Here is a 27,986-nt window from a genome sequence, read left to right on the forward strand (position 1 = left end):
AGGTTTCTGTCACTATAAAAACTCCAGCAAAAACTTCTTTTGTAAAGTATGTCAAGATCTGATGATCTGAGGTGAATAGGTAGACCAAGAATATTCCCAAAGGGACAAGTTGTGATTAAAGTTTATCATCATTTGACAGCTCCAACTCTGTTCAGCACAAATAAGGATATATCCCAGCTTCCCTCTACATCAGCGACATCTGGATAAAAATTTGAATCAGAATGACAATTCTTAGTCATTACTATCAATCTCCTATTTTATTCAAGTAGTTTACAAGCAAACAAAGTCTGCATCCTAGACAATATGCAACAGTGTGAGTAGCTCATCTACTGCAGGGCAAACAGGAGTCAGTAAGAAAAAATGGTCAAATGAAGATACAAGGAATACAAAACAAGAATATAAATGAAACACAAGTATGACCCATTTACCTGTCTCATTCTTTAATGCAGATGGTGCTTGGTGAACTTTGTTATACAGAATGGCACACACAGTTAAGACCAGAAGTAAAAGCAAGATCTGGTTAACTGAAACAAAAGGGAGAACTGGTTAACAATCAGTATAACAGCTAATTCCTGAGTACATTATTTAAACAAATCCAATTTGCAACCAGTACATATCACAACCTGAACTTGATGTGTTCATGAAATTCTCCTTTATCTTGTTATTTGACCAAGCTAAAAATGTTATGTTAAAAACACAATAGTATCAAAACAATAACAGTAAGAGTATTGTCACAACAATAGCAATAGTTACAATATTTTCCAACTGATTTCCATTTGCTCACTGAACCATTAAGCTCCCAATATACAAGGGTTATCCATACAAGGAAATTCATATGTTTCTGAACTTTAGAGAGAGCCTGGAACTTTCTTTTCTTGGCCAGTTTGTTTATCCTCATGGGATGAGTTAATTATTTTTACCTAGCTCTTTCTTTTTCCTCACACTTCTGTGACAAAACTTCAAACACAGGAAAATAACCATTTCCAGTTTCAATGTTCAGACCTTCAAGGTGTATCTGAAGATACAGAAATACCAGAAAAACAAACCCAGCATGCTACTGAATCCAGGAATGTTCCAAAATATTTCAAAAAGCATAAACATTTTGACATCAATAATTAGTAAGTAAAAAAAAAGGCATGCAACAGATATTACTATACATTCTGATTAGCAGTTTCTACCAGATTGTCTCATATCTCATACGAGTTTAAGAGATTCAACATAAACCAACCACAAGCAGGTGCAAGGACAGTTTGATGAGTACAACAGGAAAGGAATACATTGCCATCATCAGTGGTGACTTTAATGAGCGGAGTTCTTTGTATCAAGACTACTTTGTTATTTTTGCACCACCATAAAAGGTATTTAAGGTGTACAAAAGTTTCAAAGTATTTCAATAAAAAGGGCCAACTGTCCAGAACTGGGCAGGAGAATAAACTGAAATTGGTAAACAAACAACCACCAAATCTGCACTAATTTAAAACAGCTGAGGAAAGAGCCCATTGCCTTCAGAGAAATTTGGGGTAGATAATTGAAGGCACACACTGGTCTATTTTCAGTCACTGAACCTGACAGCTGATGAGAACGGCAAATTTCTTGGGACCTTGCCTAAGCTGTGAGTATGAACAGCATTAATGTGCAGAGTTTTATGAAGAAGACAGGTTCAGTGCTCTAGGCACACACAACCCACAGGAAACCAGCAGCTACTTGCACTCTCAGTGGTAAATTCCAGAGCCCTCAGTTTCGTGTAGTAAAGCAATAATTTTAAACTAACAGGATTTATGGCTGTAGTTAGCTGACTTAGTTAAAGTACACAAATAAGCCTTTTCCTGTTAAGCATAATTTAGTGAAACTAGAACTACTAATTTGCAGGCAACTCTGACAAAAGTGCACTTGTTTGCTGACAGAGGCTGGGAAACTGAAAAATCCCTAATTCAAGATAAGTGCTCACTAGCAGCAACCAAAACATCAGAGAGTTATCAACATCACTCTCACACTAAATCCTAAACACAGCAGTGTACCAGCTACTAGGAAGCAAATTAACTCAGTTCCAGGTGAAACTAGGGCAATGTGTGACAACACTTGCATGAGAAATTGCGTTTGACATTTCCATCCTCTTTTTAAAAAATGTATTTCAAATGTTTTTAATCTCTCTTACTTTTCTTTAGAAGAGCCATGTGTCCTGCTAGATGAGAACGGTGACCTGTGGCAAAACAAAAATTTTTAAAAATCATTTGAAAAATCAGAGAGAGAAAAGTCATCAATACCAACAGTGAACACCAGTCAGTTATTTCAGGGACAAGGTTTTGCATCATCAAGTTTCACTGTTTCACTGTTGACTTGGTAAAAGTAAGATTGAACTCTACCTTTGTAAATAACTCTTTTTGAATAACTAATATTACGGCAAGAATTATTACGTATTTTAATTTAAACTACTAATGGGTTGAAAAGAGCAGCACTTTAACAACTTCCATCTAGCAAACCTTTTTTAATACATTTTAAAGTAACGTGCAAAGAATTACTAAAGCTCTCACAGACGCAATTTACAAATCATAGAATGGTAGGGATTGGAAGGGACCTCTAAAGATAATCTAGTCCAACTCCCCTGCAAAAGCAGGTCCACCTAGATAAGGTCACACAGCAATGTGTCCAGGCAGGTTTTGAAAGCCTCCAGAGAAGGAGACTCCACACTCTCCCTGGGCAGCCTGTGCCAGGGCTCCCTCACCTCAACAGTAAAATAGTTTTTTCTTACATTTAGATGGAACTTTGTGTTCTACCTTCTTTCCATTATCCCTTGTCCTGTCACTATATACAAAAGAAAAGAGTGATGCCCCAATCTCCTGACACCCACCATTCAGATACTTGTAAATGAGATCCCCCTGCAATCTCCTCTTCTCCAAACTAAACAGCCCCAGTTCCCGCATCCTTTCCTCATAAGAAAGATGCTCCAGTCCCCTGATCATCTTGGTGGCCCTGCGCTGGACTCTCTCTAACAGTTCCCTGTCCCTCTTGAGCTGGGGAGCCCAGAACTGGACACAGCACTCCAGATGAGGCCTCACCAGGGCAGAGTAAAGAGGAAGAAGAACCTCCCTTGACCTGCTGGCCACACTCTTCTTGATGCATCCCAGAATGCCATTGGCCTTCTTGGCCACAAGGGCACATTGCTGGCTCATGGTTAGTTTATTGTCAACCAGAAGTCCCAGGTCTCTCTCTGCAGAGCTGCTCTCCAGCAATTCAATCCCCGGCTTGTACTGCTGCATGGGGTTGTTCCTCCCAAGGTGCAGGATTCTGCACTTGTCCTTGTTGAACCTCATGAGGTTCCTCTCTGTCCAACTCTCAAGCCGCTCGAGATCCTGCTGAATGGCAGCACAGCCTTCTGGGGAATCAGCCAGTCCTCCCAGTTTGGTGTCATCAGCCAACTTGCTGAGGGTACCCTCTGTCCCCTCATCCAGGTTGTTGATAAAGATGTTGAACAAGACTGGCCCCAGAACCGATCCCTGTGGAACTTCACTGGCCACAGGCTTCCAATTTGATTCTGTGCCACTGATGACTGGTCTCTGGGTTCTGTCATTTAGCCAGCTCTCGATCCACCTCACCATCCACTCATCCAATCCACATTGCCTGAGCTTTCTGATGAGGATGTTATGGGAAACAGTGTCAAAAGCCTTGCTGAAGTCAAGGCAGATGACATTTGCAGCTCTCCCCTCATCTAGCCAGCCAGTTATGCACTCACAGAAGGCTATCAGGTTGGTCAAACAGGATTTCCCCTTGATAAATCCATGTTGACTTCCCCTGATAACCATCTTATCCTCATATGTTTAGTAACAACATTGAGGATGAATTGTTCCATCATCTTTCCAGGGATGGAGGTGAGGCTGACCAGCCTGTAATCTCCTGGGTCCTCCTTCTTGCCCTTTTTGAAGACTGGCATGACATTGGCCTTTCTCCAGTCCTCGGGCACCTTGCCTATCCTCCATGATAGTTCAAAAATGATGGAGAGCGGCAACCACATCAGCCAGCTCCCTCAGCACTCTCGGTTGCATCCCCTTAGGTCCCGTTGACTTATGAGCATAAAGCTTGCCCATCAAGTCTTTAACCTCTTCCCCATCCATCAAGGGCAAGTCCTCTGTTGTCCAGACCATCCTACTATCCTTGCTGGACTGGGCTTCCTGAGGGCTGGCCTTGACTCTAAAGACCGTAGTAAAGAAGACATTCGATAGTTCAGCTTTCTCTGCATACTCATTTACCAGGGCACCCTCTGTGTTCAGCAGCAGGCCTACATTCCCGCTAATCTTCCTTTTGCTGCTGATGTACCTGAAAACCCCCTTCTTGTTTTCCTTTCCTGGACAGGTTTAATTCTAAAAAGGCTAAATATGTTTATATTTATCTCAGATTTCACCCAAAACATAAGAACAGTCACAAATACCAATCTTTTGCTGGACTATGTTCCCAAACATACGGGAATCTTATACTGGAGCAGTATCTTTCAGATTCTCAGAAAATTTCAGAGTAATAATGAGAATATTTTCCAACAGCCATATTCTTCTACCAAAAATAAGGGGGCAAGCAGAGGGAGGAAGTTATTATTTCTGATGCTGAGGAAAATGAGGTAGTCTTCCCTAAAATTGTACTTCTAAATCAGGACCAAGAGTGGCCATGACTTTATGCCTAAGAGGACAGAATACATTCCCTAAAATACAGGGTTACGGGAAACACAACCTTCACTTGAATTTTGGACACTAAATTACTGTTTGTGAAAACAAACAAACAAAAAAACCCAACAGTAAAAGTCAGTACCAGAAGCGGGGGTGGGGGATACAACAACATGATCTAACCTTTATGGTATGGTAGCTATATATAGGATAGAAACCAATTTTTCCTGTTTCCACATATACAGATAAGGACACGTTACAGCATTGATAAGGAGATATGGCAGTGCCTATGCACACATAAAAATGAAGTTCATTCTGACTCCTTGAGAAGACAGATGGAACAGCAAGAATTCTTGAAATCTGAGTCACAAAACTGACCACTTCTCATTGGTTAATGCTCAAGTTCAGGCGGCACCCTAGTCTCTGCTTCAACTAACAAGGTTAAATGACAACAAAAATGTATCAAAAGCTAAGATGTGGCTTTCTTTACTAATCGCTTCTATTTGGGTCCCAGCAAGTGACTACACCAGAGTGAGAGGGGAGCACGTCTGACAGTCTCTTTGGATCCACAGTGCTGAGCTACATTCCAGCAGCCCGCTCTCTTCATGTGGCATTAATTTACATAGAGAGGAAATCAAGCTTACCATCAGAAAAAAAAAGCAAACCCACTGCTGAGAAAGCCCTGTGCTCTCACGCATTACACAAAAGCACTGTCTTCTCATCCATTTAAAAAGTTTACTCATCTAAGTAAGTAAGTAGAGAGACAACAAAACCTCCTCCTATGCTCTTGGAGCAACTTTTGAACCCCCCCTTGAGTTAATCACAGTCTTACCACTGATTACCATAGAGCTGGCTACTATCTTTTCATTAACCTTTGCAATGATAGTCACAAACAATACTGTTGGTGACTGCAAGATGAAAGCTGGAGAGCCAAAGCTTCATAGTATCTACAGAAACAATTAAATCAACATAAAGTGAACCACATTTTAAACCTCAAAATCTGACCTCAGACAGACTCTCATACAAGTTTGAGTTTTAAAACTGCAGCATTCGTAAGCTTTAGAAGCTCAGATTAATTACCCACTGATTTTTAAGAAAAGAGAGGGATATTTGTTCCCCTGCACATATTTACAGTTTTTCCTGACTGTACTTTAATTCCTGGAACCTGGCAGTCCCTAACTCAGTTGCCAAATCCAGTAACGAAATGAGGGGCTGCAGAAGGGAAAACTCAGAAACAGTGACATTACTGCTCAGATATTTCCTGCTTAATTAGTCTTTTTACCTCTTCAAAGCAGCACAGAATTCGGGACTCCTCTCTCCTGAAGAGCTGTAGAGCTATTTACTCAGATCCTAGATAGCCCACAGCTGTAAGCATACTTGCCAAAGCTTCCTTGACCATCCTTTGAAGTCCCCTGCACAAGGGCCTTACATGGCACAGTAACAGTTTTAAGATGCAATTCCTTTTTCAAACTCTTCAAAGTTTACTTTGGAGTTGTGCTGGTTTTCTTTTCTTTCTCTGCTTCTGAGGAATAGCACAGAGTCCAGACGCCGCACTAGAGGAATGAGAGCTCATAAACCACTTCCAGATGTGCAGAATGATGATGCAGCCTCAGATCTGGCAAACTTGCCTCAGAGCTTCAGCTAGCTGATTGCAAACAAATCCCATAAGACAAAAAGTCTTAAGGGGGTGGGGGAAAGAGAAGAAAACAAACCTTTCTAGAAGTTACTTCGACAGTCTAGTTGCAGGTTAGGTTTCTAGTCATTATTTTCAGTAAATGTGAATGAGTAAGGAGCATGTAAGAGCCAAACATGCCAAAGTAAAACTGAGAGCTCAAGTTTTTCCAATGTCTGCTTGCAGAGTTCTGGCGAGTCAAAAGCTAAGGGGAACTTGTAACATTCAACTGTGAACATGCATTTTGAGTTGAATCATCTAATTTTCAAATCTTGGAGCAGTTAAGAGACTCTGAATCCAGAGGTTTGGTTTAGATTCAAAGGGACCTTAGAAAAAGGTAACCAGCACATGTTGATACACTGATTCCTAAGCTCTCCCTGAATGCTTTTGCAGTTTTCATTCTGCACCATTTCTTTTATTCAAATTATCTCCCTCTCTTCTAGGATCCTCCCTTCCGCATGACAAAACACTGTTTTGTCACAATGCTTTCAAGAATACCAAAAGGAATAAGAAGAGTAATCTTCAATTCTAAACTATTTTCCATATTTTTAGCATGAGGTGGTGAAAAACTTCAGGAGTACTCAGTCAAAGTTTAAAAAAAAATCTTAAGTGTTTTAAATCATAGAATCTCAAGGGCTGGAAGGGACCTCGAAAGATCATCTAGTCCAACCCCTCTGCCAGATTGTTGTTCTATTTGCAGGAACTTAAAATTTGAGGCTTCAACTGTAGGTCTCAAGCCAACACTGTATTATCCATGTCTGATTTTGTACAAAAATCTCATCTTCTGCAGAGCTCCTTGAAGGAAAAACGGAGAACTATACACTTAGGTGCTTCATGAAGATAGCCACTGGTATTACTACTCTTTCTGTGTCATGGGTTTGGTGTTTTTTTTCAAGCTGCATTAAGCTTGTGTTCATCCAAATCCACCTGTGTTTTTTCATCTCCTTTCTGTTTCCATATGCATCCTAAACAGATGTTAAGAACAGACAGCTGCATGAGCTTTTTAGCATTGGGACCGTCTGCTTCACCTGGCAGCAACACCTGGATTACTGGCAACCCAGCATCACCTTCTCTAGACTTCCCACGGCCTCTCACGGTCGTATTCTCACTTAACACCCCCGTCACACAGGAAAGAGCAGCTTCTGTCCCGCAGAACGAAGTCTCCGGGTTCACTCATCCGCCTTTAACAGTCGAACCGAAACCTCGGTTTCTAATCTGAACGTTCAGGGTTTAAACAGCACCTCGTTTATTTCTCAGACGCATATCCCACAGGCAACACGTCTCACCTACCACTAGTAAGGGGGAAAAAACCCCACACCTAACAGATTTTCCGCGGGCTTGAAGGCAGCACTGGGTGTCCTAAGATAAAACACCACAGCGGTGACCCCGGCAGCCTCACGGACAGGGTGCACCGCAGGCAACTTTGCCTTCGCCAGAGGCTCTTCAACAGGGCTTCTTGCCAAAGCTCCCCAGAGACCGGGGGCTGCTGAGGGGCAGAGAGAAGCCGAGGGCAGAGAGAAGCCGAGGGCAGAGGCCGCCTCCGCCCTGGCCAGGAGCAAGACGCGGCTCCCTCGCCGCGCCTCTCGGCCCACCCGCGTTAGCGAGAGGCAGCCGGTCGGGCAGAGCGGACGGCGGCCGCAACTCCCCCTCAGGGCCTAAAGCGACCGACACCGACCGGCGTGAGGCGCCGGCCCCGCCACCACCACGTGACCCGCGGCAGCGCCCTGCCGCCACCCGCCGCTCCCTCTTCCCCCCGCCGGCCTGCCCCGGCCGCGCGGTGCATTGTGGGAGCGGCGGTAAGATGGCGGCGGCCGCCGCTGGACTGAGCTGGAGGCGGGTGTCTTCCTTCACGGGGCCAGTGCCGCGCTCCCGCCACGGGCACCGCGCGGTCGCCATCCGCGAGCTAGTCATTATCTTCGGGGGCGGCAACGAGGGCATCGCGGATGAGCTGCACGTCTACAATACGGGTGCGCGGGGCGGGGCGGGGCCGCCGCGGGCGGGGGGCAGGGAACGCGCGGGGCGGGGCCGGGCCGGGCCGGGGCGGGGCGCGAGCGCCTGGGGCCGTGAGGCGGCGCGCGGCAGCAGCAGCAGCGGGATTGGGGTGTCTGTAGTGTCATCAACTGCCGGTGACACTGGCCGCCTCACACTGGGGAGGGATCCTCCCCCGGGACTGCCCGCTGCGGGCTCAGCTGAGCCGCCGGCGCTGAGGGGACGCCGGGCGCGCCGTTGCCTGGCACGGAAATGGAAGGCGAGCGAGGAGTGGGAGAACACGCTTGGGCGCGGAGTCCTCCCGGCGTTATGTTGCGCCGCACCCTGGCTGGTGTTACGGGTTAGTCCCTTTTCTGGGGAAAAAAACCAAAAATAAACCACACGAAAAACCTGGAATTTATGCGCCTGGCTTTCCCAGCCCTCATGCTGGAGTGCAGAGCGCCCCCCGGCAGGTCTCAGCTGAGCGACCGCGGGCTGGATCTGCTCCGTCGAGTGTCCGCATCCCGCTTCTCCTCCCTGGTGGCAGCTTCCCGAGAGCTGAAGGCGCTCGAGAGAAATTTTCGTTAGCAAAGTGAACGTGTTGGCACTGGGACCTTTTCCAAACAGGAGGCTGCCCAAGAGCGAATTCTGTTCATGAGAGATGAGATGCCTAAATAGTTACCGTGCGGGATGCCGTGTGAGGCTAGAAAGCGTCTGTGTAATTTAAGAGCTTGGGCTGAGACGGGACTGAGTTCCTTGACTGATCACTTTGTAGTCAGACAGTGTTGGCTGCTTGTGCAATGTACCAAAAGCATGAAAGTGAGGGCATGTTAATAGCCTTTTTAGTAAACTCTAACTTTTAAGAATAATTCAAAAAATCTTATCATGACCCAACCGTCCTTTCCATAGGGGAAAAAAAAAAAGGTGATGGTGCTCAAACATATATTGGAGGTGATTTATTAAGAGGATATCTCTTGCTGATAATTCTTCCAAGCAGATTGTCCCATAGTAACTTAAAGATCTGCTCTACTCAATCACACTTTGGAGGGAAGGAAAAAAATAATCAACCTTTCTGTTTTGACGAGTAATTGGAAGAAAACTTAGATAGTACAGTAATACTGCCTATCAGAACAGAGGTTCTGGTTGATGCCTTTTGAGTGAATCTTAATATCACTTCTTATGTTTTTCTGCGCAGACTTTCTGCTAGAGGTGTTTCCCCTTTGTGACAATGCCAAAAAAGATCAAGACTCATTTGTTCCAGTTCCCAGATGAGTGTTTGGCCCAAACTGACTTTTTTTTTTTTTCCTCTGGGGCTAAGATGGAGGGTTGTGACCTGGGCTGCCTGAGTTTGGGACGTCATCCATTGCTCTTCACCTGGGAGTGTGGTGATTTCTGAAGAGCTGGTACACAGCAAAGGGTATCTTAATCCCCTGCAGCAACATTTGGCATCCTGCATGCCAACTACTCTCTTCTGATTTCACACTTTTCCTTTCTGTGCTCATGGAAAAAAGCTTAGGAAAAGAAGACAATGTCTCCTATGACTCTCTAATTCCAGAACAGTTTAAACATTGATATGCTGCTGTATCGGGCAGTCTCTGTTGCTCCCTCTTTTCTCTGTGCCTCTTTTCTCCTATGTATCAGTGCAGTGCTCAGTAGGTATTAACTTGGTCACAGAACAGTGTAATTAGTTTTTCAATAGGGCTATTAAGTCCAGGCACACTGCCATCCTGCTGTAGCTCTAATCATTCTGTTTCTAGGGCAAGCTCCCTCTGAGTTAGCGGAGTTATCTCTTTTGTGTGGAACTGCACTTATGTTCCTCATTAGCCTTTTTTTTTGGCAACTCTGTTGAATTGCTGGGGTGACCCTTAGTAACTGACTTTGTTACAGTCACCTCATGTGCACATTCATATATTGAGTAACATTAGTTTGACAGAGGTGTTTGATTTTTTTCTTTATTAAAAAAAGTTATAATTCAGTTAAAACTTAGTGTTGAACACACAGCATATTCACAATTATCCACAGGTAAAAGGGAATTCTTTGGAAATTAGAGGTGTTTATAAGTAACCTTTCCTTCTAGTATTTAAAATATCTCCTTTTTTTTTTTTTCCCTTTACTATAGTTACAAATCAGTGGTTTCTTCCTGCTGTAAGGGGAGATATTCCTCCAGGCTGTGCAGCCCATGGATTTGTTTGTGATGGTACCAGAATACTGGTTTTTGGAGGAATGGTTGAATATGGAAGATACAGTAATGATTTATATGAGTTGCAGGTAGGACATGTATGAATGTGTTTCAGTCTTGAGAGCTATTTTATTCATCTGTTTGTGAACATGCACATTTTGTATTACCAACTGCAAAGAAAAGTTAGGTGAGCTTTGTTCTGCTGCAGGAAGAAAAAACTCTGTAGATTCTGAAGATGGGGAATATCTAAAGAACTTTGAAAGAGAGACTGCTATCTAGTGTAAATAAAGTCTTAAATATTTAATGTTTTATGAAGGCTATCGCTTACTTGTCCCTTGTAATGTTATATCCCAAGAAAAGCCCAGCATTCACATAAAAGTAATTCTGAAAATAAACAAGTGTTAATATTGTCTGAATTCTGTTGAGGATTAATGACTGTAAATGAGGTTATTTCTGAATATATTTTTCTTGTCCTTAAGGCAAGTCGATGGCTCTGGAAAAAAGTAAAACCTCAAGCTCCTTCTACTGGATCACCACCTTGTCCTCGACTTGGCCACAGCTTTTCTTTGTATGGTAACAAGTGCTATTTATTTGGTGGCCTGGCAAATGAAAGTGAGGATTCAAATAACAACGTCCCCAGGTATGCTGATTTGCTGTGAATTCAGTGTCTTTAAAAATAAATTACTAGATATAACAACTTTGAAGAGGAACATTCTAGGGAGGCTCTGCAGCATACCAAGTACTCTCATTTGGATTATTTGTATGGTGGATGTGGTTACATGCCAAGAAGCTTAAATGTTTCTCCTACTAGTCGCACAATATGTAACACTGACTGGCAGCTCAGGTATTTCTGGAGGGAAACCTGAGTAGACTTTGGTATTTTTCCTAGTATTTTTTAAGTGTTTTTTTTAGAATGGCTTGTTTGTTAAAATTACTGAAATCAGCAAAGTCTCATGAGTCAGCAGGGGATTCACAAGGGAAGTTTCCTCTGTAATACTGTGGCAAACAGTTATTAATTCATCTGGATTTTTGTTTTTTAAAGTAACAGCTGGTGTTGCCTTTATTATCATGAAACTGCTGAAGTTTTATATCCACATTCACCTGCAATTCAGAGCACTTGCATCCGCTGAGCTACCAACCAGCAATCTTAAGTTCAGTAAACAAGAGGTATCTGCTGTGAATGCCAATATTCAAAGACCATTATCTAAAAATAACTTGCTGATAAATGCAGCAACAAATGGCTAATTGTCTGTTGGCCAGCCTGAAGATATCAGAGGAGAAACAGCTTCTTTTCACCTTTGCTGCCTTAGAGTTGCAGAAATTAGTCTCTGATGTCCCACATCATTGTGCATTTCTCACAACTTTGCAGAGTATTCCAAGTTTGTCCATATATAATAGTTTCTGCTGTGAGTGTTGTTTACCAGAGTTGAGTGGTTCTTTCATGCAATAGCATGTATCACATATGATATGAAAGCGTGCTTCCTTAGAGGCAACAAGTTGTAACAGTTCATTTTTAGTTTAAATCCAGTAGTTTTGGTACTGTCCACAATGCCATCAAACATACTGAGATTTTCAAAAGTATGCACTCTCCCAAGACAAGGGTCTGCAATGCTTAAAAGTCGTCAGGCTTTAAAGCTCACTTGTAATCTTGCTTATAAGTGAATTTTTCATACTTTGACAATAATGCCCTAGATATTTAAATGATTTCTATGAACTGGAGCTGCAACATGGTTCTGGCGTTGTTGGCTGGAGTATTCCTGTGACCAAAGGGACCTGTCCATCTCCCCGAGAGTCTCACACGGCCATCGTGTACTGCAAGAAGGATTTGGGAAGTCCAAAGATATACATTTTTGGAGGGATGTGTGGCTGTCGGCTTAACGATCTCTGGGAACTTGACATAGGTGAGTTGATTTGCCGGTAGAAGTCAGCAATGGGGCCTCACTGGCTAAGAGGAAAAATCCTAGTATGTAACGATTAGTGGCATGGCATGGTGCAGACATTATTGGGGCTTGCACCGTAGTGTTTAACCTTTTGTAATGTTTGGAATTAAGTAGATACAGCACTGTTTGCATATACTGTCCCTACTGATCTTGGTTACGCTGTGAGATTGTTCCTTAGAATGCTTTAAAGACTTTGATAACCAAGCTGAATAACCATAATGAAACTGTAATGTATCTTTTTTAATAAACTGATAAACAATTAGTTCTGTCAGAAATTCCTGTGAGTTTTTAAAAGAAGCTCTAAGTGCTCGTGATTGTGCCTTCTTTCTTAAAGTGGCCATCTTAGGTGAAATTTTGTTTCATTGAATGTTAGAGGTATGTTCCCTCTTAAAATCCAGCTGGTGAAATATGCAGTAACAAGTTTTTTTTAATGGGTTTTACTATTTTTCTTTTAGAAACCATGACTTGGTCAAGACCAGAAACTAAAGGGACAGTACCACTTCCTCGCAGTCTCCATACGGCCAATGTAATAGGAAACAAGTATGTCTGTTGTTAAAAGCTCAACTCTAGAAAGGTACACCTAGTAGGAGAATAATGATGTTTATCCACTACTGCTCAGTATAAACTGTCAGCCCTGTAGAGTACTTTTCTGCTTCTATTTACCTCAGTGGAAATTAAAAAATACCACTGTTAACTTAAGCGTATCAAACTGTTTCCATCCAATAAGACAGTCTGCCCCAACCTACAAGCAGTTTTCAAGGCTTCCTAATGCACCTTTGTGCACTCTGGGGAGGTCTCAGCTGGACCGAAACTAGCTCTGTCAGGAGCCAACTTGAATGTCTCTGTGTCTGGGACGCAAGGAACTAGCTACACAAAGTAACTGCCCAAAAAGTAGAACCAATTCTAGGCAAAACCATTCTGCATTTTTGTGGGCCAGTTTTTCTGCAGTCTTTTCCTCATTACTTTGCTTCTTGCCAATAGGGTTTGTTTTGGCAGATAGCATCGATCAAATGGACTTTTAAACATGGGTTTCAGTCCATTTTATATCAGCTTACAAGCTGGCGTGAGGAGGAAGAGGCAAGGAAGGAAGTGTTAAAGCTTTGTATCTTATGATCCAATGACTTAGCTTTTCATTATTTACTTCAGATGTTAGTTGTTTGTAGCCTGCATTACGGTTTTAGATTTTGATATCTGACTTGGATACCAGTCTTTTAGTTTTAGGATGGTTTATTGAGAGGTCTGTAGTGAAAGGTAGTAGAAGTTCTGTGTAAATGTGTGATTCTTGGAGAGTATTAGCAGTTAGGTAGTTTGTAAAAAGATACAGTGTTAACTTCTATTTCTGCTAAGTTGTTTGAGGAGTTGTGGGGGGTTATTTGTTTGGGGTTCTTAATCAGTTCACTTACTGAAAAAATTCTAAAGGTAGCTATCTGCAACAATACTTTCTAAAGAGACCAGACACAAATAAAATCTACTGTAGACCAGAACTGTAAAGCACTGGAAAATTTCTGGTGTGTCCTAGTTTGAGAGAGCACATGCGGCAGATCTGGATGTTAACTGGCTTTTCTTTTCTTTTTCCCTCTTCCCTCTTTTCCTGTATTTCAGAATGTATGTTTTTGGTGGATGGGTTCCACAGTCAGCAGGAGGTGAAATTTCTGCTCATGATGGTGAATGGAAGTGTACCGGTTCATTTTCTTATCTTAATTTGGGTTAGTGTTTCTGCCTTTCTGGGAGTGGTTGTTTTGAATTAATACTTTCTTAACAGAGTAGGATAAATGTTTTGAAGACTCTGAGAAAAGTGTTAGGATCCACAGTTGTAATCCTGGCTGACCAAAGAAGATGCCAGTATTTTACATCTTTCTTATGAAGTGGCTTTTTTAAAAATTACTGGTATTATTTTGATTTGAAGATTCATCAGGTTTGCTGATGCAAACCTTTGTTAATACAACTTTAATACTAAGTAATACAAATACTTATTCTTCATTTATAGAAGAACACGAGACACAGATCCTGAAATGAGGTTTTTTTCTAAACGTGATAGTACTATCCCTGAATCCTCAACTTCTGATCTTGTATTTGCCTGAGAGAGTCAACCAGAGGTCAGAAAATTAATCCTGTATTAATTGATTGCATCTTGCAAACTAATTGGAAAGCAACCTTCTCTTTGTCATATTGCAAATTTTAATGCAATTGTCTATAAAAGCAGAGGTGATTTATTCTAATTTTCTCTGAGGTGTTAAGTGTATTAACAGCTGTATTGCTTGTTTTGGAAAACATCTAGAAACTAAATGTTTCGAGTTTCATTTACTAGATACCACAGAATGGATAGGTCTGATCTCAGATTGCCAGGAGGAGGACAAAAGTAACTTGTTACCAGGGCCAAGAGCAGGACACTGTGCTGTAGCGGTTGGCACTCGTCTGTATATCTGGAGTGGTAGAGATGGTTACAGAAAAGCTTGGAACAATCAAGTTTGCTGCAAAGATCTTTGGTACCTTGATACTGGTGAGTCAGAAATAAATAAGAGACTTGTGCTATGTTCCATGTTTTATTAGCATATGGGAAGCTGGCATCATCAATGATCAGAGCATCATCTAAAGCTGTAGCAAACTCAAAGGCTATTTACATTTTTAAAGCTTGTTTAAATAAACCGTGTTTCACTGATGACTGTGTGAAGGCTACAGCCATAACTTTAACTGAAAAAAAAACCAGGAAAGCTTGTTTAAAGCCTCTGAAAGAACTTTATGTCCAGATTCTGCATTGCATGCCATAGTCAGTAGGTACAGGTGCTAACGGGTGTTTTACTTAAACTCAGGGTTCCTGGCCTCTTTTCTTAGTGATCTTTTCTGCTGCTCCTTACTCTTTTTTACCAAACCCCGCCTCCTCTTGGGAACATTGCTGCTGCTGCTTCCTCATGTCTTGGACTGCAAAAAGATAGTCAAATCTGAGAAAGGACCAATTTGTTCCTGGGGCTGAAGGGAATCCTGGACCACTAAGTACTCATTAGTAGATGACTTGATGGCAGTGCACCAAGATGTTGTTGGGAGAGAGGGAATTAGAATAGTACTTTTGGGAGCAAGTTGTTGCCAGCTCAAGCAGAAGCCTGAGAATGTGTTTTCCTTTTTTGTTTGGGTTGGGTTGGTTGGTTTGTTTGTTTTGGGGGATTTTTTTAAATTTTCTTCAGGAGGGTCAGAAGATGAAAAGGAGTAGCAGGGGAGGGATATGCTTGAGAATGTAGCCTAGTCAGACATCCAAGGCAGGTGAGAGGAGCCAGTCATTGGCATTGAATCATGCCTAGGCTTCAGCCTCTGCAGAACTTATTTGAGGGAAAACTCACTTTAGCTGCTGAGAGCGAGCAAAAAGGCAGTGCAATCATTTGTAAATCCTTCCCAGAAATATTTAAAGCTTTAGGAGCCAAAGTGCTGCATGCAGCCTTTTAGGAAAGGATGAGGATCTCTTGTTTTTGTAATCCATGTAATGATGTACATACAACCCAAAGACTTAACAGGCACCAGAAGAGCCATTAAAAAAAAAGTATCAAAACTTGAGCATTTTTGAACACTCTTGAATGGCACTTTGTAATTCTCTTACTTGACTTTGACACTATTTCTTGCTGAGTCTGGTGTATATTGTACATAAGTGAAAAAGGAGCCATTGTTTTTGCTTTTTGTTATATAGATATTTCTTAAACTGGTAAAGGAGAGCAATTTCAAACATACCATCTGTGTTTTATTTGTTTCTTGTAGAGAAACCTCCAGCACCATCACAGGTCCAGCTAATTAGAGCTACAACCAACTCTTTCCAAGTGAAGTGGGATGAAGTACCTACAGTTGAGGGATATCTTCTTCAGTTACATGCTGATTCACCTGTGCCCTCAGGGGCTGGACTACCTGGTGCTGGTGTTCCTGAGACATCATTGCTGAGTTCACAAGGTAGTGGTCAGGTCACATTTTGCTAATGTTTGTGCAAAGGTAAAGGATTGCATAAGTAATCAATAGAAGTTTGTTTTTCAAAAAAATCATTTTGAGAGAGAGAGAAGCCCTATTTCTTTGGTTATTACCCAAATGTGTGCCTCATAATTATGGAAAGCTCAGCTTTAACTTGTCTCTGTCAGTTTTGACCAGCTCTCTGCATATGAAAATATTTGTACAGAACTGGGCATGATTTGAAAAAGTCAGATAAAATCCCTTCCATGCTGTTTCTTGTTTGGCACTGCAATTTCATTTCAGTCTTACAACCAAGTCATCCTTAAGGCAATTTTGGGTCTCCCTCTTCCTTACTGGGGTAGATTCCAACCAACCTAATACTAAAGTTTTATGTAACTGACTATAATTTGCTTTTGTTTACCTGAAAGGTGGCTTTTCTCTACATCAAAGTCCACAATCATTGCCTAGTATCCCTTATCCAGAAATGAAGGTGGATCATCTCAGCCAAACAAATAATGTCATTCCTAATAACGTAAGTGTGAACTCAAAAATGCCTAAGTGGCAAAGTAGTGTGGGAGGCAAGAGAAATGCCAAAACCCTTTCTCGGTTTTGAAAGTCCCTGCATGCTTCTCGGGCCTTAGGAAAAACTTGAAAGTGAGCAGACAAAAAGACACCTGCTGACACAGTTATGTCTGTTTTCTTAGCAACCTTTTTGCTTTTATGATTGACGGACAGTCTTTAACATCCTCTTCCTGGTGATGCAGAAAGGAAACCACAACTGTATCTACTTCCAGAATGCTAACTGGGAGCATGATACCAGTAGAAATACTGTCCATCCTCAGAATGTTGGTGAAATTCACATGTGAGGGAAAAAGAATTAAGGCACATTCCTTCTTTGTTAGTGTTTTTACGCAAGTCTGCTTAGTTGTAGGTTTCTACTAGAGTCTAAACCAAATTATTACCTGTTCTGGTTGTGCAGTCGTACATGTTCTGCTGTTTTGCAAATTTAAAAGAAAGAAGGAAGGCAAACTCTGGCTAAAGTGTCATATTTTTAGAAATTACTAACAGCAGAAATATCTTGGGTATGTGCCAGGAAAGCAAAGGTTGAAAGCCTCTGCAATTGTGATTTTACTTTCCCATCCCCTGAGTGCCCTGAACATACTAAATGTATGCATCAGTGAACTTCCATGTAATAACATAAGAATGTCAGCTCACTGTCAGGTAAAATTTACTATGTGTCAGGGTCTCTTCTAAATCGACTTAAAGAGTTTGAGCCTTTGTTTTAAAGTGACTAAGATAAGCTGGATTGTGAGGTTGGTTTCTTATTTTAATTTAAAGAATGATAGGGACATGTTGGAGGATTTTTGTTTGTTGTTTTCCAGCAAGCGTTTTTCATGCCATGTTTGCAAGTGACATTTCTCAACTTCGCAGTTAAACGTTAACAAATGTGTTGTTTTGGTTAGGTCCAAGTTTCCCTTTCATCCAACTCATTATTAAAAGTAGAAGGAAAAGAAAAGGTTGCAGCACCTGAAAACAAGATTACACAGGAGACTGTGAAAAACCATGCAGATGCTACAGGACTCAAAGAATCAAATGCCCCTTCCCTTTTGCCTGTTTGTACTTCAAGTAAGATGACTATAGAATAAAAATTTTAAAAGTGGGAGTTAAAACTCATAAACATAAGGTTATTTTTGTTCTTGCCATTTATAATTATTTTAGAGGCCTTTGTAGCTTAAAAAAAGTTCTAGTTATTACTGTACGTATTTTTAGAAGATATGAGGAAAAATCTTACGTTGTTTGAAGAGTTGGAAAGGACATGAAATTCTCAATCTATTTGTTATTCTGGTGGCAAGTGTGCCTCAACAGAAATAGCCTTTTTTAACATCAAAGAACAGACTGGCAGGGCTGGATTAATTTACAGCGTTAAGGTGATAGTAACTCCAGGCTCTTTTTGACACTACTTCTGTCTGTTTATAGTGAAAACCTATTAGCAGATGTAAAATTTTAGGCAACATAGAAAATAACATGTCTCTCTGACAGCAGAGGAAATAGAAGATGTCTAGGCATTTCAGTGAAGTGCCTTAAGTTCAGCCTTGTGCATCCAGGCTCCATCACCTGATCTGTTTATATTTACTTTCCTGTAATTTATAGGTTGTCGATTCGTTTTCTTCACAGTGTAATTTATCACGTGGAAATGTTGGCTCTTAGTGCCCAGTGAGAGGCAGAATGCCATAGTGGTTAATCTAAGTTGATTGTTACAAACCTGTGATACTGACTTGTATGGATGATATCTCTTTATATTAGGATTTTTTTGCAAATTAATCCTTTTGTAACCAAGTAGAGAATAACAAGCTTAAAACAAATGAGATTGCCATTTTAATATAAACGTTTACATGTAGTTGCTTACGACTGTGCTGACGTACTCTAAGTTATGCACCTAAAAAAAGCAGTAGCAATTAATATGGTCAGATCTATGCTAACCTAAAGCTGAGCTAAACTCTGGTTTTGTATGAAACCATAGTGATTAGATCAACTTGAGATTTGTTAGGTATTATCAATACTGAAATCTGGCTATTTTTTTCTGTTTTTTAAGGTCCTCAGACTTCAGCAAATGTAGGTGAATTACATGACATGGACAAACGAACTGTAAATGCTGATGCTTCTGTATCCAGTACTATCTCCAGCACACAAACTATGGTAACCCAGCAGGCTGTTAAAACTGAATCATCAAGTACAAATGGGGCAGTTGTTAAAGATGAAACTTCACTAACAACATTCAATTCAAAATCTGAAGGTTTGAAATGTGTTTCACGTACTGTATTTTGAGCCATATATATCTAAGGCCATCAGAGTTCCTCTAGTGTGGTGGGATTCTCATCTTGACTGGTACCTAGGGCTCAGATAGGGCTTTGAGCATTGAGGACTTTGGGCAGCCTGGATGATTTCTGTTACAATTCAAACATCTTTTAAAATCAGGGTAATCCTGTTAGATGTTTGTAAATCACTTTGTTTCCTGGAAATGAAAAGTCCTTTTGGTCTTCGTGTATGCAGGAGCCCATTTTCTAAAAGGCAGTGGCAGCCTGTTTTTGTGCCCTTAGCACATTTGCTTTCATTCAGAGATTTTTTTTCTTTAGTCAGCAAAAGACTACAGATAGTAACCAGAGGTGGGTTTGATTTTAAACAATTGACCTCTGTAACAAAAAATGGCCAGTTTTATATAGTGTGGCTAGTTCACAGCTAGTCAAACGTGGTGCCCTCCTTACAGTCTGCTTGAAAGAGCCGAAATAAGCAGCAACACAGAAGCTAAAGATCCTGGTAGTTCTAAGGTTTTGTTTTTCATGAATATGAATATCACCAGGCTGTGTTTGCTGTTCTTTTGAGTGTTAACTAAAAAACTATATTCTCTTACCGATGCTCTGTGCAGTGTGATTTTTGTGTTTGACTGGTTTTTTTTTTACCAAAAGGTATTGTATTTTAAAAACAAAAGCCAGAATCAGGAGGGTAGAATACTAATATTCCCTTGAGTCCCTCATGTGCTGAGACTCTTTTTTTTAAGATTCCATTTTAAATTGAATAAATGTCCTTTTTCCCATTTGTTAAATATTAACTGTTCACCAGTGCATTCAGATTAAGATTTCTTGCTTAGAATATTTATATGGTGTCATTGGTATGTGCTTCCTCAATCTGGTATTTAGATTATTTGTTCACAAATATTTTGTATTAGTTTCATAATTCTGTCACTGTTTAGGATTTTGAGCCCTACCTTCTCTTTGTATTACCTGTAGCAGCCTGCAGTGCCAGGTAGGCTCTTGCAATTGACGTGAGCCAAAATTGTTTGCTTATGTCATAAGTAGAACTGCATGCAAAAGAAGTCTGAGAAGTTCTTTTTTCAACAAATACTTATGAATCGCTGTTGAGGTCAGCTTTCATACTCTGCAGACTCTGTGTTAAATGTTTTATATCACTTAAGCTTTTTAAATACAACTTTTTTATTTCTAGCTGCTGAAACTGCTTATATCATGCCGTCGACAAGAGTCAGTACTGGACAGACAAATGATTCACACTCTTCTGTAAGTCTGAAAAACTGTAATGAAATTGCTGAATGTATTGCTCTGTTGATTAGTTGTGAGGGCTTTTCTGTTTTCCTTTAATTATATCTCTAAAAGAAGAGCAACATGTATTTAAGACTTGAAGTAAATAATACGAGGGTAAACATTTCTGTTGTAAAACTAATTGCGTCATGTGGGTTTCATTAGAGTCTAAATAGCAGTTGTGTTAGTTGGGAGGAGATCCAAGTACGTGTTTCAGCTGTTTGAATCGTTTTTATTGTGTGGCACAGTGGAATGGTCTCTCTGTTGCATGACGTGCAAATGTAAAATGTTTTTCTGTATGCACAACTGAATTTAAAATGAAGAATGTGTTAGATCAGACTAGTGTTAGCTGATCTATAGGTTTGAAACGTAACTAAACTGACATCTTGATGTTTTTCCCTAGAGGAGATGGGGACTGGCTATGCAAGCTGTAAATACTGCCTGAAAAAGTAAATGCTTCCTATTTCACCTGCTTACAACTTAATACACAAAACCAAGGTGCCACTGTTGCCACCAAAAGAGAGAGGAGCTAAGGATGGGAAGAAGCAGCTGCTGCTCAAGGGTTGGGTGCTTTTTCCAAGAGCAGCTGCTACTCCGGCCCCTTTGCCACGCTAGCAAGATGGTGGCCTCTGTACTGGGCACACTGACCATGCAAACACCTTCCCTGGTGCTTTCAGACAAGCAAGAGAATTTGTCTTTCTGGGTCAGCCAGGAACAGTTCCTGTGCCCCCCTCCCCTATTGCCTCGTGCCACAGCAGAAGCCCTGCTCTTGGCTGCGAGTTCAGCGGTAGCTTGAAAGGCACCATGTTTGAGGCTGAGGCAGAGCTGAATCCCTGGTAGAGCCATTGATGTTGGAGCTACTTCTTGACCTCTGAGTGAAGTTAACTCCCAACTACATGCTGCTACTACAGACATACAGTTGTACAGCTTCAAACTTCTTCCCCTCTGTGTTTCAACTAGAATGTCAGAGCTGAAATCCCAACATTTTTCTTCTTAAATGATGGACTGTGTCTAAATCAATATATTAAGAACCAACTGGTTTTGAATAGCATTTTAATAACATACACATATTCATGTGAAGTACAAGAAAGTAACACTGGTATAAAATGGGGTTGTGACTTACATGTATTAGGTTCTTCACATGTTCTTTGAAATTATGTTGGAGTGTGGGTAGTCTACATAACGTATTCTTCCAATCCTAGAAAACCCCCCAGAGACAGGTGGCTCCGGGGAAAACAAGGGACCGGCAGTGGTACGATGTTGGGATTTTTAAGAACAACAGTGCTGTGGTGAGCCAATTCTACTTGCTGCCAGAGGAAACACTGAGCATCTCTAACAAGGTAGCTGATAAATCAGTCTTTTCTGATCTAACTTGCACATCTGTATTTTCAGATCCTGTTGCTCATAGGGTTGACAGCAAAATACGTGGTTTTCCAATATTGCAGCAGGATCTAGTGCTGAGAGTTTTGTATTTTATGACCAGGAGTTCCTCATGTGTTTTACTCACCTTTTTTTTTTACTGTTTCCTAAACCAGATTCATTTTCTTCCATTGTTTTCCTATGGTAATACGGAGCATCTCATTTAGCCATTACTAGTTCTTCCCATATTTCTATTTCTGGCCTTAGGAAAGAATTTTAAAATTACTAAACTTCCAGTCTCTTAAAAAACTTCAAAGAAACACAGTCCTTTAGTGTGTTATTTCAGTACTTCATCAAAATGTTTTGATGAAATTTTCTTCTCCATTTCCAGAATCTTTGTGTACAAATTGTTGAAAACACTGATAAAACCTAGGCTGGACTGTTTAAAAGATCAGATATGGAACTATAGTGGGTTTTGGAGCAGATTTCTCTAATTTAATGTTGTTGCACACCTAAGTTTAGCTGTGAAAAAGCTATACCTGTGAGACTTACAAAGGTGTTGCAGTTTTGATGGTGAAAGTCTAAATAAAACAAAAATGATGAGTGGATGTTTTCTCGAGACAGAAACAAAAGAACAGAACACTTTCTTTCACTATAAATATTGCACATCTTTGTTTGAAAGAGCTTAGTACATTTTACAGTGTTTACGTTGGTTGTGATTTCTTATACATGATTCAGAAGGAAAACAGTTCCACTGGAAGTTTTGAGGATGCGTCAATGCATATTTTAAGCATGGAAATACAGTAGCAAGTAACGTTTCAGAAACCTATTTGTTACTGGGCTTTTCTTTAAAAACATTTTCACAGAGGCATAGAATCACAGCATGGTAGGGGGTGGAAGGGATCTCTAGAGATCATCCAGTCCAACCCTCCTGCCAAAGCAGGACCACCTAGACCAGGTCACATGGGGACATGTCCAGGCGGGTTTTGAACACCTCCAGAGAAGGAGGCTCCACACCCTCCCAGGGCAGCCTGTGCCAGGGCTCCCTCACCTCAACAGGGAAACAGTTTTTACTTACGTGTAAATGGAACTTTTGTGTTCAAGCTTCTTTCTATTATCCCTTGTCCTGTCACTCAAGATATCAGAGAAAAGAGATGCCCCAACCTCCTGACATCCACCATTCAGATATTTGTAAATATTAATGAGATCCCCCCTCAGTCTCCTCCAAGCTAAACAGCCCCAGTTCCTGCAGCCTTTCCTCATAAGGAAGATGCTCCTGTCCCCTAATCATCTTGGTGGCACTTCACTGGCCTCTCTCCAGAAGTTCCTTGTCCCTCTTGGGCTGAGGAGCCCAGAACTGGACACAGGACTCCAGATGAGGCCTCACCAGGGCAGAGTAGAGGGGGCGCAGAACCTCCCTTGACCTGCTGGCCACACTCTTCTTGATGCATCCCAGGATGCCATTGGCCTTCTTGGCCACGAAGGCACATTGCTGGCTCATGGTTAATTATCAACTGGGGCTCCCAGGGCTCTCTCCATAGAGCTGCTCCTATGCATCCAATTGTAACTCTTAACTATAGGAATGAGTGGCTTTGAAAGGAAAATATTTTTTGGAGGAAAGAAGAGTATGCTAATTAAATCATGAGCTCTATAGTTGGAAGTGCTGTTTTACTTTTACTTTCTCAAATAAAAATAACCAAGAGATGAAGTTCTATTTAAATGACTGATAAATAGGGGCGGAGGTTTGCTTAGAGATGTAGTCTCATATTGCATCTCAGATCAGCTACTTTGAGGTGAGCTGGTGCCTCAGAACTTTTTTGTACCTTCTAAATTTAATACAAAAGTATTACATAGATTTTTAGTTTCAATTAAATCTATTAGTCTGAGTTTCTCTCTACCCACCTTATATTTGTTTAGGCTAACTGTGTGTAGAATGTTGTAAAAATTAACACAACTGTTGCTTTATTTTCAGACGGAAAGTGCAGATGTACCAGACTACAGATTACTTAAGAAACAGGACCTTTTTCCAGGCACAGTATATAGGTTCAGAGTTGCTGCAATTAATGGCTGCGGTGTTGGGCCTTTCAGTAAAATTAGTGAATTCAAGACTTGCATTCCGGGTTTTCCTGGAGCTCCTTCAACAGTCAAAATCAGCAAGGTGAGAAATGGACCTAATTACGGTTGTGATGTGTACAGTTGTGGTCATAGGCTTAGTCTCAGAACCCTTGGGTTTAGTTGGCTTGTTGTTAGATTTTTTCCAAGCCAAAATTGTCATGTGAAATAGTGTCAGATACTTGGCTATTTCTGCTCAATGTAATATTCTAGAGGAAGCTTACAGAATTACTTCCAGATTTAATGATCACGTTGCCAGATACACACCTTACTCATCAGATATCTTCCCCTTGATTTTTCTCTTTCTGTGTCTTTAAATCTGCAGGGGTTTACCATTGTTTTTAAGAAGTAAAAGTTAAAAATTACATCCTATCTCCAAAGAGTGATGATGTTAGGTTAGAATTTTCAGGTGATCTTTAAAAGGTTCTTAAAAGTTATATGTTTTTATAGATAGATATATATTTGAGTATCTAATGGTTACCTACACACTATCACATTATCTCTCCTTTTTTCTTCAGAGTGTAGACTGTATTCATCTTTCTTGGGAGCCTCCTGCTTCACCCTCTGGCAATATTTTAGAATATTCTGCCTACTTGGCAATCCGTTCCACACAGTTACAGGAAAATCCAAGTCAGCTTGTGTTTATGAGAATATACTGTGGTCTTAAAACATCCTGTATAGTGACTGCTGCCCAGCTTTCAAACGCTCATGTCGATTACACTTCCCGACCCGCTATCGTGTTCAGAATTTCTGCAAAGAATGAGAGAGGATATGGACCAGCCACCCAGGTTCGGTGGCTTCAAGGTAAAGTTGAAATGGGGAGGAGCCGGAGAAGATGATGCCTTGCTTCCCTAGAGCCAACACGCTTCTCAGCAGTGCCTGTCAGTTCCTTGAAATGTTTTATTCCTTAGAGAAGTTTTAAGAAAATGTAGTTGTTGAGTTGGACATAACATTCTTTTTTTTTAATAATGTTTTTGTATTTGTCCATGAGCAAAGTCAAGTAAGTACTGAAATGCTGGTTATTGATTCTTACCCAGTCCCTCAATAATGAAAGCCCTTGTGAGCTGTTTATTTCCCTGGGCTTCGCTTCAGCTCACAAGCTTTTCATTCTAGTAAGTAATCCAGTTACATGTGTGGTTGTAATCAATCTTTTTCTCAATGTGTTCCCCCTCCTTATTAGAAAACCTTTTCATCAAGTGCATTTTTGTGACTTACATACACTTTGAAGTCTGTGTTAGAGCCAGGAGAGGTTTCATCATCTTATCCCTTGTGCTTGAATTTGTACAGGTTCATGAGGAGTTGGGGTTGGGAATAGATCCACTCAAAATAAGGATTAGTTTTTATCCTCATCAGCTCTGGCTCAGCTTTTAAGTAAGCCAGTCCAGGGGCTCAAAACAAGTTTTGCTGGCTTCTCCACTCTTCCTACCCCTTCCCCTTTCTGGCTCAGGCTGGGAGCTGGCCTTGCCCAGCAAGAGGTCCCGTGAGCCTGGAAAAAAGTCTGTCAGGGCAGAGTGAAGGGAGGGTGCCCACCCTGTCAGGGAGCAGCGAGCTGTTGTATTGGGTTAGACGACCCCTCCTTTGTGTCCTGTGATCTACAGGGTGGTTGGAAGCAAACTGTCAGATGCCTCACTGCTTGCTTTTTAACGTGTGCTCTTCTAAGATGGAGAGCCATGATGCAGAAGTTGTCTTCCGTAATGCTTAGTGTTCCAATGCCGTTTTTCACCCTTTAATTGGCAAGGTAGGGGGAGTTGACCACAGTCTGCATCCCAGAACTCTGAAACAGCAGTTGTTCAGAAGCCTTTGACCCTGTACACGACATGAGGTTGTGAAACATTTAACCGGGTCTCCTTCTCTTTGCAGATACGAAAACATCAAGCTCCAAGTAGAAACAACGTAACGAATCTCAAGTTGGAATGTAGTGTTTGATGTAACTCTTGTACTATTTGTAAATGCTACAAATATTTTATTTTTGCATTGTTTTTATCTTAAAAAAAGATCTATAACCTTTTTTACGTTTGAAACATCCACGTTCTACAGCCTTGCTCAGGTCTGAGTACTGCGTAGAAACTCTACTGAAGATGGTGGGGTGGATGACCATACTCTATCCAGCAGCTCTTTTTGGTAGGGATAAGTTAACATGTTATAAAAGACACAGTTTCAAATGAAGAAGAAATAACTAAAAAGAGAAAAGAATTGGCAGGTGCCACTAGTGTTTAAGGTAAAGTCCCCCTGGTTGCTACAGATCTTGCAGAGATAACTAGTGAGATTCGGTGTATAGACAATTTCTGTTTGGTTTCAGTTCCTTCTACCACGTTCTTTGTTGTGGTGCCTGAGTACAAGGTAAAGAATTCTTGTTATTATATAGTAACTTAAAATGTATAAATATTTTAATATATGCTTTTTTTGTAAAGAAATGATTTTTCTACTATTTGTAACAAATAGCTTAATCTTGAAAGAGATCCCCTGAAGATTTAAAAGGAAAAAAGATAAACTTAGTCATTTCTCTTATTAAAAAAAAAGACAAAAGTAAATCCATTGTAAATGCACTACTAATATTGAGAACTATCCTTTTGTAGTTGTACAAATCTTAAACTTGTAAATACCAATGTTTACAAGAGACCTTTCTGGTCTTGTATTAAAACTCCCATGGGATTCATTCTCTTTTTTTAAATTTGTTTTTGGGTTGTTGTTTTGGTTTTTTTTTAAATCCATATGCTTTGCTTTTAGCATATGCTTGCTTTTTGCACTAATAATAACTTACCTCATTCCTGTGTTTGTAATCACTTGTGTTGCTTCCATAATGGTTCTGTAAAAACTTTGATCCGAAAATGTTAACCAAAGTTTAGAATACATGGTAAGCAATTTTGCACATGTTATATAACGGCGACTTTTCAACGTATTTATTCCAGTTAAGCTTCTTAAGTGCTTGTTTGCTTTACCAGTATATTCTACCAGTCGAGTTCAGTATCTCCCTTTTACTATGCATCATTTTACATTCACTAGCTAGCTGATGAATTCAACAAGCATTACTTCTAGGAATAGGTTGATCCGTTCCTATGCTAAGAGGAAAAAAAAAAAACCAAACCAACAAAAGCAACTGTTCACAGTAGTGAAAATAAAGGTAAACATTTTAAATGCTATTTATGTATCTATATATAAACCTATGTTTACCAAAGCGTAGAGGAAAACGGCTGAGTTGGACAAGGTCACTAGGTGAGTAGATGGAGGCACTTAAATAAGATTTATTTTAAAATAATAAAATCTAAATTATTTACTGTGCAATGAAGTTTATGCTTTGCACTTTAATTTTGCCCTGAATGCCAAAAGACTGTACATCAAGGAAGAATTTCTTGCCTCTGCCAACTTAAATTTGTCTTAAGAGCGTTTGTAAATATGTAAACTAAAAATAAATGATGTGCCTGGTTTGGTGGGAGGAGTATCACTAAAAGAGATTTTTAACAGTTCAAGCATCCCAGAGCAGATTTAAGAGCCAAGTTTGAGCGACCCTGAAAATGAGGGTTGCAACGGAAGTGCTGAAGCAGCCTTAATGATCGCAGACCATCCCGTGCTATCTAATAGCATGTAAGAAGTGCTGGGGACCATAAATCCTTAGGAGAGTGTTAATTGTGGCACAGGAGCAGTACACGTGGTTTTACTCCAGAGAAAAACCCTGTACTCACGCCGACACCAGGTCTCCCAGATTCACTTTAAACAGTGTTTATAGTATGAATGTATAGGACTTTTCCTGAAGTTAACTGGCTTTAAAATACTTGTGTTTTAATGGTCCATTTCATCAGATATGATCTCACTACCCGTACTGTCTGATAACTAGAATACCATACATGTGAACTGTTAACTAGAAGAATAGAACTTGGGGGTTTTTTTTCTCTCATTAGTACTGTGAAAGATGCCTTTAGAGAAAACACTCGTGGCTTTGATTTCGTTGGTTAATAGCCGTGATCGTAGAGTTGTTATTTAAGAATAAAATCTGTTGGGTATGTCTGGGTGGAGTGTTTTTTTGCACTCGGTTTCACATGCTTTGCACAATTTCTTTCTTTTTTCAGTGGGTAATGTCACAACTACCAAAGGGTAAAA

The 27,986-nt window shown here is 40.7% G+C and overlaps 2 protein-coding genes across 4 annotated transcripts in view; one reads left to right on the plus strand and one right to left on the minus strand.

The window, feature by feature from the left end:
* Positions 1 to 6,263, minus strand: part of GLT8D2 (glycosyltransferase 8 domain containing 2) — a 19,814-nt gene extending 13,551 nt beyond the window's left edge. The window contains exons 1-3 of the mRNA XM_062011271.1: positions 5,932 to 6,263; positions 2,156 to 2,200; positions 429 to 524 (exon numbers count right to left, since the gene is read on the minus strand). Of these exons, the coding sequence (XP_061867255.1) occupies positions 429 to 524; positions 2,156 to 2,174 (115 nt within the window). The 5' untranslated portion in view covers positions 2,175 to 2,200; positions 5,932 to 6,263. The remainder of the gene's footprint in view (positions 1 to 428; positions 525 to 2,155; positions 2,201 to 5,931) is intronic.
* A 1,852-nt stretch (positions 6,264 to 8,115) lies between these two features.
* HCFC2 (host cell factor C2) lies at positions 8,116 to 27,889 on the plus strand. Of its 3 annotated transcripts, XM_062011305.1 has the most exons (16): positions 8,116 to 8,288; positions 10,409 to 10,557; positions 10,948 to 11,108; positions 12,161 to 12,369; positions 12,864 to 12,948; positions 14,011 to 14,114; positions 14,717 to 14,908; positions 16,150 to 16,335; positions 16,758 to 16,861; positions 17,793 to 17,955; positions 18,923 to 19,123; positions 20,329 to 20,399; positions 21,623 to 21,760; positions 23,752 to 23,937; positions 24,410 to 24,695; positions 25,752 to 27,889. In XM_062011305.1, exons 1-16 carry the CDS (start codon positions 8,123 to 8,125, stop codon positions 25,775 to 25,777), a joined length of 2,427 nt encoding a protein of 808 aa, XP_061867289.1. In that variant the 5' UTR covers positions 8,116 to 8,122; the 3' UTR covers positions 25,778 to 27,889. The 3 variants fall into 3 exon arrangements, with proteins under 3 accessions (XP_061867289.1, XP_061867282.1, XP_061867297.1); XM_062011298.1 differs by lacking the exon at positions 25,752 to 27,889 and having other exon boundaries at positions 24,410 to 25,744; XM_062011313.1 differs by lacking the exons at positions 14,717 to 14,908; positions 25,752 to 27,889 and having other exon boundaries at positions 24,410 to 25,744.
* Positions 27,890 to 27,986: the final 97 nt, after the last annotated feature.

The sequence above is a fragment of the Colius striatus genome, chromosome 1 (assembly GCF_028858725.1).
Source record: "Colius striatus isolate bColStr4 chromosome 1, bColStr4.1.hap1, whole genome shotgun sequence".
NCBI lineage: Eukaryota > Metazoa > Chordata > Aves > Coliiformes > Coliidae > Colius > Colius striatus.

Bases quoted from the DNA above. Each gene is read 5' to 3' on its own strand.
- HCFC2 (XM_062011298.1), top strand. From the start codon at position 8,123: ATGGCGGCGGCCGCCGCTGGACTGAGCTGGAGGCGGGTGTCTTCCTTC. The intron at 12,370-12,863 runs GTGAGTTGATTT...TTTTTCTTTTAG, and splicing joins TCTCTGGGAACTTGACATAG to AAACCATGACTTGGTCAAGA. The intron at 14,909-16,149 runs GTGAGTCAGAAA...TGTTTCTTGTAG, and splicing joins TCTTTGGTACCTTGATACTG to AGAAACCTCCAGCACCATCA.